Consider the following 10,881-nt stretch of genomic DNA (forward strand, 5'->3'; position numbering starts at 1 on the left):
TCTATAACTCAAAGTTGTATTCGAATCCTAACCTCTCATTTTCATTGAATTAGCATAGAATGAATGAAATTTAAGTTAGGTTTAAGTCTCAACTTTTAGTCTTTACTAATCCTTGTAAATTTGTTGGTAGCAAAATGAAACTAGGATAACTAGTGACCAAGGTTTACTAAGAATCCTAGTAGTAGGTAATGTGCCACCGTATCATCTCCTAATTTAAATTAACATTGGAAAATATTTACCCATTGTTTCTCCAAATGTCAAACCCTAAGTTTTCATGTCTCACACTTTAGGATCTTTTTCAGCTTTTTATGATGATGTTCCCATAACCTCAACCTATGGAAGAAATGGAAAATGTCATTCTCGAATAAAAGGAAATTGGAAACAATGATGAAATTGATTGCATGGAGAAGAAAAACAAACAAAGGAGTCCTTAATGTCTTTTCTTCTAAAAATCGCTTTAAAAAAATCCAAAAACAAAATCTTAAACCTTAAAACCATTAAGTTTAAATGGTAGATTGTACTAGCACATTCTTATTAGCTAATTATTCCCTAAAAAATTACATGAAATATCCTTAAAAAAATGAAAATTCAATACCTATTCGGTTGTTGTTTTTTAAAACCGTGTTTTGTTCTTGAGAACAAAAAACTTGTTTGAGAAGTGGGACAACTCATTGTTCTCACTATTATCTATGTTTCCAAAATGTCTTTTTTCAAAGAAAAAAAAAAAAAACTTGTTTTCCTTGTTTTAGTTTTTATTTTTTATTTTCATTGTTTAGAGGATAAAAAAAGCATCCCTCCCCTTTGTGTTTCCAATACTTTGTTCTCACCTTTCCTGTTGTCACCTGTGATTTCCTGTGTTCCCATCACAAGATGGATCTTCGATGCAAACTTTTATTTCTTCCTCCTTGATAGGTTCTTGTGCGTTCTCTATAATCATCTTCACTAGCCATCGTCTCCCTGCAACCAAAATTAGATACAGAACATGAACAATCCTCCTCTGATTCATCTTCTCTTGTTCCAGAACTTGTATCAACATCAAAAAGTATTTGATTTCCCTGTTTCCATTAGTCCCCTCATCTTCCTCGCATCGATCGACCGCAAAATCCGATCTGCTTCTATCAGAATTATTGACTTTGTCAATGCCATCACCAATCCCAATTTCTGTTATCAAATTCCCTTTTTGGATATAATCCAAAACCCCCCATGAGAGTTTGATTAGAAAATAAGTAGAGTAGAATTTGTTGTTCAAGCTAACATCATAGTAGGAACACCTCAAATTTACCACCCGATTTTCCACAATCTTCTCATCATTACCCTGAATCATACCGATCTGCTTCACCCACGGAATGAAAGCGATCTTTTGTGATAATTCACAATAATCAAGCCTCGATGAGGACGAACAATCCTCACACATATCTTGTAATTTAGCCAATTTTCAATGATTCAAACAATATCCCAATTTCAAAGTCTCCCCATTGTGGGCTTCACACAGAAGATCTATGTAGGGAGTCTTGCCCTTCTCAGGCTTGAAAATGTGATCGACCCTAGAACACCAGAGGCAGGGTGATCTTGTTAGTGTTCTAATGCGACATCATTGCAAACTTGTTTATCGCCACTAATGATGACGATGATGATAATGATGATCTATTCTTGGTATTTGTAGAGAGTAGAACAGAGACTATATGGAGAGATTATGAAAAGCATATGATGAAAGTGGTTCTATTTTTTAGACTAAGAAAAGGTTATATGAAAGGGAAAGACAACCAAAGAATACTCAAAAGCTGAGAAAAAGAATTGGAGAGAGTTAGAGAGAAGTGTGAATCTAAAAATTATTAATATATTTACAATATTAAGTTAATTGAAAAAAAACTCAAAAATAAATAAAAAAAAACAACTTCCGAACATGATTTTTTTTTTAATTATTCTAAATTTTTTTTTTATTAATTTGACTAAATATTTTTTTTTCTTTTTTTCTTTGTAAAAATTATTTTTCAAAATTTAGTTTCCAAACATAATTTTGTTTCTAAAAATACAAAAAATTATTTTTCAGAACAGTTTTAAAAAAAATCAATCAAATAGGCCTTTATTATTTCTAAATGAGTAGAGTTTGTTTCTAAATTATTGAAATCAAAAGGAAGGCATTTCAAAATGGATGAAACCTCATGTTTTACTTGGTAGACCTCCATTTTTCTAAATTTGAGATGATTTTGAAATGGATTCGAAATAAGTTATGTTTCGTAAAGTGGCAATGATAATTTCTAATTTCAACTCATTTAGAAATGGGAGTGTCCATTTTGAAATTAGTAAGTACCCTCTAGCAGTCTCTCTTCAATTGGTCATATCTTTTTTGTTTCAACTTTGATTTGTGAACCGTTTGGAATGTTGGATTTGTAACTTCTTAAGTTTCAAAATATATGGGGATTTCCTTATAAAACTCATGGGAGACTTCCCACGATTCTATGCAAAGCCAAGGTTGGTTTTCTTCAACTTTACTCATGTTGCTTCTTGATTTGATTTTGTTTTTCCAACTCATTTTCTACATGATTTCATTTTTTCCAACCATTTTCATAGACTACTTTTATCTCTCATATCTCATGCTCATGTCTTGCCCTTTTTTATTTTGTTTGGCTCTAATCTTCCACCACAAATTTCAAATCATATCTTGTTGTCATGCTCATGTCTTGCTCTTTTTCATCTCTTTGCTCTACAATTAAGCTCAAAATAAATGTTAGCAACATATTTAGGATCTTGGTACCAATGCAAGTTACATGCTTTGAGATTTTTATATTACGAAAAGTCTGTTATTTATGTGTCATTAGAGTATATATTTTGTCTCGAAAAAAGAGAGGAAGATTTCATATATTGCAATAAGCTTTGTGCATAGTTCTTAGTGTGCACATTCCCTTTTGGCACAACCTGTAGGAGCGCGCAATCTAAGTTCTAACCCATTTGGTGTAGGTTGAGCAGTGTTGATGGACCATTTTTTAACCACTCTTCTAATCAGATTCAAAAATTTGCATTTTAATTCTCAAATCTAATTTCTGAAAAGATTTTAGATGTTCCAAAATAGGGACCCTTATATTAAAGACCCAACATGCCATTACCTCAATCAACTAGACCCTTGTATCACATTTCCATGTTAGTACCATCTCGAATTTCCTGCACAATGGGTTCAACAGTTGGTGATAAAATTCTTCAATTAATGTTGAGCTTTCTGGTAGAATGCGATTGAAAAGGAAAAACCAGTTCATTTTTTAGACCCATATGAATAGATCGAATAAAGATCCATTTGACTCAAATACACAATCACCTGCAAACCAAGTCTGTTGCCTTCTGACATGCAATCTAAAATGAAGAAACAATATTCAACATGCCATACTTCTAGTAATAACCCATTGAGGTACATCAAGAAATTTTCAAGGCAAAGCCCCGAAATACAAAATATCAAGAAATAAATGGGGAGAAAACAAAAAAAAGGGACAAGTCTTGAACCAAGAAATCAAGAAGAACAAGAAGAAGATCATATCATGCCTCCTACTAAGATATTCCATCATCAACCACAATTATTATAAGAATAAAAAGCATATTATTTTTCTTCTTCATTTTTTGTGTTTTGTTTGATTGCCGTAAAAATCAATGGATTGTAGAGAGGAACTTCACTTCCAACTCCCAAGCCCTCTCCTTTATCCCCTTTTCCTTCACTTGGCACTGGCAAGCTCGGTGCGGAGAAGCTTGGCGGCGGCAACCATGTTCTTTAGGGCTGGCATCACTTCAGTGTACTTGCGGGTCTTGAGCCCACAGTCAGGGTTCACCCACAAGATGTTGGTCTCAAGAACTGCAAGCATCTTGTTGATTCTGTCAGCAATCTCTTCAGTTGATGGTATTCTGGGGGAGTGGATGTCGTACACACCAGGGCCAATTCCAGCACCATACTTCACTCCCTCACGGAACACCGAAAGGAGCTTCTCATCAGATCGGGAGTTCTCAATTGTGATCACATCAGCGTCCATGTCAATGATGGAGTGGATAATGTCATTGAAGTTAGAGTAGCACATGTGGGTGTGGATCTGTCATATTACCTAGGATGAGCTCAATGGCCAAAGCGAAAGAGAAATGGAAAATGAAAGAAAATTTTCAGTGAGGAAAGAACCTGGGTAGTGTCTTGAACACCACAGTTGGTGATCCTGAAGGAGTGGACAGCCCAGTCCAAGTAGAAAGCATGCTCGGACTTCCTAAGAGGCAAGCCCTCTCTCAAAGCAGCCTCATCAATTTGGATGACGGTAATGCCAGCCTTCTCGAGATCCTCCACTTCGTCCTTGATGGCCAAAGCAATCTGATAGCAGGTTTCAAATCTGAAAAGAAGCAATATAAATCATGCAAACTATTATTAGTTTCAGAGAGATATACATCTTTCTTAAGCCGCTTTTTATGAGTTTTTTTAATACCTGGGCTGGTCATTTCGCACGAAGGACCAGTTCAGAATAGTAACAGGGCCAGTAAGCATTCCCTTCATTGGGCGAGCAGTCATGCTCTGAGCCATGGTGGACCAGAAGACTGTCATTGGCTTGGGTCGGCTCACATCACCATAGATGATTGGTGGCTTCACACAGCGAGATCCATAGGATTGCACCCATCCATTGGCAGTGAAGGCAAAACCGGACAACTGCTCTCCAAAGTACTCGACCATATCGTTCCTCTATATTAAGAAACATCCAAACAGTAGGCAGAATTAGAACCATTGTTCTTTCAACAGAAAAACAAGGAATTTGAATCTTAAAAACCCATGCTAGAGCACAGAGAAGAGCTCACACCTCAGGTTCACCATGGACGAGCACGTCAATATCAAGTTCTTCCTGGAGCTTGACAACCTTGTTGATTTCCTCTTTGATGGCCTTAACATAATCCTCCTCAGAGATCCTAAAAAGAGAAGGGTGTAATGAGGGCATAGAATAAAGAAATGTGAAAATCAATTTCTAAGAGACCAAAACAAGGAGAATTATCAAATAAGACTCACTTTTTAGCCTTGTATTCACGGCGGACTCTCCTGAGATCCATGGTCTGAGGGAAAGAACCAATGGTGGTGGTTGGCAGGACTGGGAGTTTCAGCTTCTTCTGCTGAGCATCCAGTCTAGCACTCACATCAGTAGCACGGCGGTGGTCAGAACCCTTCAAAGCAGAAGCAGCCTTTGAGAGAGCAAGAACAGAAAGTTTTTGTTAAGTAAAACCAGTTTCTGCAATGCAATTGTTTGAAAGGCATAAACAATGAAAATGAATTCATAAGAGTACTTACAGCCTTTTGGACAGCCTCATTAGTCACTCTTGGGGAGGACTTCCTTGAAGCCTGAGCTGCGGCATTGTCAGAGAAGAATGCCTGAAAATAACCATCATCAATAAGTGATGCAGTGTTCATATGATCAAAAGGTATAAACTTAAATGTAAGTTTAGGGGAGCTAAGACTAAAACAGACTTGAGCAGCAAACTAATGTTGATGAACCTCCAAACCAACTCAGATAAGCTAAACTGTTTCCCAAGTGATTGAGTTTTATCATCTAAATTTTCAATACTGCAATTACTCAGCCAAATTTCTAACCCCACCACAACAGAGACTAGTTGTTCTAACAATACCATCATTGACATCCATTGAATATTTAAAAAACCACAATAAACTGTCAGTTTTTACAATTACATATTTAGAAGCAATTAAAGAACGAGAACAAAGGAATTAAAGAACAAGAACAAAGGATACCTCCTCTTTGTGACCAGCCAATGCCTTGGCCAAGGCATTCACTTCAACAATCTTCTGGGCAGCAAATGCAAGCCATGATTTAATTTCCTGGTCTAGCTTAGGCTCGTTAATTAGATCAACAGCAGTGTGGAGAAGAGAGCAGGAGGTGGAGACCACAAGTTTGTCTACACGAGAACAAGAACATCAGTTCTAGCACAAATCAACTTGGATAAAGGAAATCATTTACTTCCATATCACATGTACAATCACAAGATAATGTCAAAAAGAATACCCTTGCCCACAATGCTCTCAAGCTCCTGTAGGACGCTAAGAGATGCAGCAAGATCATTAGCCCAAATGTTCCTTCCATCAACCACTCCAGCAAAAAGGTATTTTCCTGTAGGGAATCCACCCTTGATCAAATCAAGGGTCTTGGTTCCGCGAACCAAATCGAACCCAAAGCCAGTAACACCCTTCAAGGAAGTGAGGGTCTTGAATGCTTCAGAAGGAACATCAGCAAAGTATGTCTCAACAATAACATTCAAGCCAGAGCAAGATGCTTCTAGCGAAGAGTAGGCATGAGTGAATGCTTGCAACTTGTGAGAGTCAAGATCCATCACAAGGGTGGGTTCATCAAACTGAATTGAGGAAGCACCAGCAGCCTTTAGCTCAGCAACTACTTCCCTGCAGAGATGTTCTTAGAAATGTTAGGTGCATATATTGGGAATCAACCACAGATACCCAAGAGAAGTTCAATTCCTTACTTGTAGATTGGAAGGATTTTGTCCAGGAGGGAGAGAAGAGAAAAGGATTTCTCAACACCCTTTGCAGGTTTAGATAGCAACAAGTAGGAGACAGGACCAACAAAAACCGGAACTGTGTCTACTCCAAGCTGCATGGGAGAAAAAGAGATATTACAAAATGCTAAAAACATCACTGCTATGTCTGATTCCAAGAAAAAGTACAAAGGAAGAATAAAAATATGCTAAACAAAATTATTTTCTCGTGTTTTGGATTACCATGAAAGATACGAAAGAAATAAAAGATAATTGAAATCAACTAATCAAATATAATTAAAATTAATTAAAACTTTGGCATTTTCAAATTATTTAATTTTTATGTATAATAAAATATTTAAATCCATTTTTTATTTTCCTTCTATTTTCTTCGCCTCGCATTTTCCTCAAATTTTCCAACAAACAAACTATTTTACAGGTGTACAGCACAATCAAATTAATAAATAGATTATGGGTCCACAGTACACCCAAGTGAAACACCCTCCCCACCAACACACAACACTCTCAGACAGTACCAACCATAAATCCAAAATCCTAGAGGAGGAATCAAGGAGTTATCAAATTGCCAACATGGAACATATCCTGACCAAACAATAAACCAGGGCAGATGTAATGGGCCCAAGATTTAGATTTCCATGTTGTTAGAAATTATCTGAAAATCGAGCCATTTTTTGGAAGTATGTCCAAATGTGATGAACTACACCAATTCAACCTCTACCATGCAAAATTACCAGTGTATGTATGCCTAAAAACCTTAACAATTCAACAATTCAACCGAAATGGAAAATTGATTAAGAGCACATACCGCCTTAGCCTCCTGGTATTCTTTCACTGCCTTGTGAGAGGCATAGCTAAACTTCACCTCCGGACCCAACTCAGGGACAATGTAATGGCTGGATCCACAGATCACCCACAATTCAGTGTCTATCAATATCACTATTTCAAGCCAAAAATGAGGAGAGGAGAGGAGAGGATCACCACTTACTAGTTTGTGTCGAACCACTTGGTCATTTCCATAGCGGGAACGGAGGCATTTCCTCTGGCCATGGAGAAGTAGACATCGAATTCAATCTCGCCACCATTCCATCCATATCTGGGGGGAACGGCGCCCAGCATGGCTGTGGTGTCGAGCACCTGATCGTAGTATGAGAAGGTGTTGCTGGGAATGTACTTGGTCCCGGCATCAGCCATCTGCTTCCAGATGGACGCCCTCAGATCGGCTGCAACCTTTTGCAAATCCTCGGCGCTGCTCTTTTTATCCCAAAATGATTCCAAAGCAAATTTGAGCTCTCTCTTGGGCCCCATGCGAGGATATCCAACAATGTGGGACGCCATTGTGCTGTTTCATCACAAATTCGTCACACATTCCTTCATTCAGATTTCAATTTCTTTGCAACTTTTCAAATAAGTTACCATCAAATCAAACAACAAAAATTCAAATAGATCCAATGAAAAAATAAGAATTGAATTCGAACCCATTTCTTTATTTTATTTTTTTCATACAATAAAGGATGAAAAAGAAACCATTAGAATCAAACCTACGATACAAAAACAATTATTAGATTTGAAAATTGAAATCCTTTTAGAGATCCAACCCACCCGACAAAGAAAAAACAATAAATAGCTAGAAAACAGGACTAGGGTTGCGTATAAAAACTCCGATCCACACTCGAAAGTACAGAAACAGGCCATGCACGTTTGCTTCAAAGGAAAATAGCTACCCAAAAAGTTTTGGATTTTTCAGATTCGTTACTAAACAGAGATATTCAAACACGTTTTATTTCGACTGATACCCAAAACGGGATTGAGAAGAAAACACACCAAAATCAGCCTCAAACAACGAAAACGAAGCAAACCCAGATCAGATCTAGTAAAAATGCAAAGTCCCACACCCAGATCTACAAAACCCAGAAGCAGATCTGTACTTCAGTAGTGTACAAGAAATGAAAGAAGGGCACAAAATGGACACAGCCCACACTATATCTCTCACACCAAAACAACTCAAACATAAAGGCTTATAGTAGTAAGGTGGATGAAGACCCACAAAGAAGGGTTTAATGTGGAGAAGCGTACCTAAAGGAGATAGAAGCGGTGAGAAATTGGAACCAGTGGGATGGAGAAAGGGGCTGAGATTGAGAATGGAACGGCGCGAGTTGTGAGGGTGGGTATTGGTAGTTATTTATAGAAAGAGGTTTGCGGTAGATCTGACTCTCCGCTTCAATTTTTCTTTTCCCTGTGGTTTCGGTGTTGCTAATTTTTCTTTTTCCTGTGTCTCCGGTGGTGCTAGTCTCTGCACACGCTCCTCTGCGCGTGAATTCAGTGAAACCCTTACCCACTCCCGCAACTATTATTCTTTTTTTGGCTATTTACTTAAAACCACCTCAAAAACCCAATTTTAGAAATCTAACCCTCCATCATTTTTCAACCCACAATATAAATATTTGAAATAATCAAATATCATTTATATCAAAAATAAATTACTCTAAAAAAAATAGAAGAAGTTAAAATCGCAAATATATGGATTATTTGGTCCTTTTTAATCAATTAATTTTTGTTTTATTAAGACTATTACCCATTCCTTTTGAGTCATTTTATTTCCTTTTTTTAAATACTAAGATGATATTTGTCTTTTTCACTTAAATTTAAATAAAAAATTAATTTAATTTAAATATAATTTAATTAAATTATTAATTATTTTATTATTTTATTTTTATTAAGTGACAAATATTAATAGATTGAACATCATATTAAGATTTAGTGAATGTTTGGTAAATCACCTTAATAATTTTAAATGACTTAAATTCAAAAATAATTTTAAGATTTAATGAATGTTTGGTAAATCACCTTAAGTTATTGAGTAAATAAAATATGTTTAATAAAATAACTTAATGATATGACTTAAATTTAAAAATAATTTTAAGTAATAAATAAAAATAAATAATTTATTCTTAAGTCCATATCTTAATTTTATTTTTTTATCCTCATTTGCTCTAATTACTTTCACGATCTCTTTTACCACTTCGTAACTTCCATTGTTATTCGACTTTATTTATCTTAATTATAATTTATAAGGATAAATATATTAATTTGATGATTTAAAATAAATTTTAAGTTAATTTTATCAAACATCCTTAATAGTTAAAGTAAGAATTAAATAATAAATTTTAAATCAATAATTTAACTTAAAGTTAACTTAAGTTATTAAGCAATAAGTATTAAATTTTATCCAAAACCCCCTAATTTTGATTATTTCAAAAAGTTATTTTTAGTATTCAACAAAAAGTTAATATTTTAACTTTTTCTATTCTATAAAATAATTTAAAGAATAAGTAACAAGAAAAAAGTTAAAAATAAATTATTTGAAGTCTTAAAATAAATTTCATTTAGAATTAAATTAAAAAAAAAAACACCACTAACTCTTATTGAAAATATGAATTTTATTTATTTTTAAATATTTATACAATCAATTTGAAAACATTTTTTAAATGACCGCTTTCTTATTTTATTTTATTTTTAAAATTTTGAAATAAGATTTTAAAAGTAGAAGACAAATTTATGCTTTCTATGTAAAAATATACGTAAATAAAACAGATGTAAAACATGAAATAACACATTCCATTTTGGGATAATAGATTAAAAAGGACAAAAGAAACATCAAATTGCAAATCTAACCTTCCATTTTTGTTTTTACCCAAAAATTTATCCATTTTACACAAGAATACTTTCACTTTTTCTTGCAAATTTAAAACAGATATGTAAATAACGAAAATGTCAAAAATAGGTTATTTTTCAAGTTTCTCTGGTTTTACAAATTTAAAAGTTTTTCATCATTTTTAATTAATTAATCCTTTTTTTTCCTTTATTTTAAAACAATGTCATTTTTTTCATAAATATTCTATATATGAAGGTTTTTAATGATGGAAATTTTTTAAAATAAGTCAATAAATTGAGGGCATGTTAGGAAATACAAAATTTATTTTATATATATAATTTCTTATTGATATTTTTTATATTAAAAATAATTTAAAAAATGTCTTTATTGTAAAAAAGGTATTAATTTATTTATATTATTTTTTTAATTATTTAACCTTTTATAATTAATTTTTATTTTGATAACATATAAACTTATATATGATATGTTTAGGAATAATTTCACTCAATTCTTTCCAGGTTTTAATTAAATACAACTAGCTCCCTTTGTTTAAAAATTTATCAAATATTTCCCTTATTTTGAATTGAAGGGGAGGTAAGTGAAAATAGCAAATGAAAAGAATATGGAAGACATGTGATAAAATTTCAAACCTATGGGCTCTAGATGTATTTAGGCAAAATCTGAGGTAAATGAAATTAACCCTATAT

The 10,881-nt window shown here is 34.1% G+C and overlaps 1 protein-coding gene across 2 annotated transcripts; it reads right to left on the minus strand.

Moving 5' to 3' along the window:
* Positions 1 to 3,326: 3,326 nt before the first annotated feature.
* Positions 3,327 to 8,677, minus strand: LOC117920343 (5-methyltetrahydropteroyltriglutamate--homocysteine methyltransferase). 2 transcript variants are annotated; one of them, XM_034837806.1, is made up of 12 exons: positions 8,596 to 8,677; positions 7,508 to 7,861; positions 7,328 to 7,415; positions 6,490 to 6,617; positions 6,018 to 6,409; positions 5,747 to 5,910; positions 5,294 to 5,371; positions 5,015 to 5,184; positions 4,812 to 4,917; positions 4,446 to 4,696; positions 4,151 to 4,352; positions 3,327 to 4,067 (listed from the first exon to the last, which is right to left on the minus strand). In XM_034837806.1, the coding sequence occupies exons 2-12, from the start codon at positions 7,855 to 7,857 to the stop codon at positions 3,699 to 3,701; spliced, it is 2,298 nt and encodes a 765-aa protein (XP_034693697.1). In that variant the 5' UTR covers positions 7,858 to 7,861; positions 8,596 to 8,677; the 3' UTR covers positions 3,327 to 3,698. The 2 variants fall into 2 exon arrangements, with proteins under 2 accessions (XP_034693697.1, XP_034693698.1); XM_034837807.1 differs by lacking the exon at positions 8,596 to 8,677 and adding an exon at positions 8,344 to 8,441.
* Between the last annotated feature and the right edge of the window lie 2,204 nt (positions 8,678 to 10,881).

This window comes from Vitis riparia, chromosome 8 (assembly GCF_004353265.1).
Source record: "Vitis riparia cultivar Riparia Gloire de Montpellier isolate 1030 chromosome 8, EGFV_Vit.rip_1.0, whole genome shotgun sequence".
Classification (NCBI taxonomy): Eukaryota; Viridiplantae; Streptophyta; class Magnoliopsida; order Vitales; family Vitaceae; genus Vitis; species Vitis riparia.

What these genes read in the sequence shown, in the direction of transcription:
- LOC117920343 (XM_034837806.1), bottom strand. Translation starts at nt 7,857, where the DNA reads ATGGCGTCCCACATTGTTGGATATCCTCGCATGGGGCCCAAGAGAGAG. An exon ending in CTAATGAGGCTGTCCAAAAG is followed by an intron (nt 5,185 to 5,293) that starts GCTGTAAGTACT and finishes GCTCTCTCAAAG; the next exon opens with GCTGCTTCTGCTTTGAAGGG. An exon ending in GTGCGAAATGACCAGCCCAG is followed by an intron (nt 4,353 to 4,445) that starts GTATTAAAAAAA and finishes GCTTCTTTTCAG; the next exon opens with ATTTGAAACCTGCTATCAGA.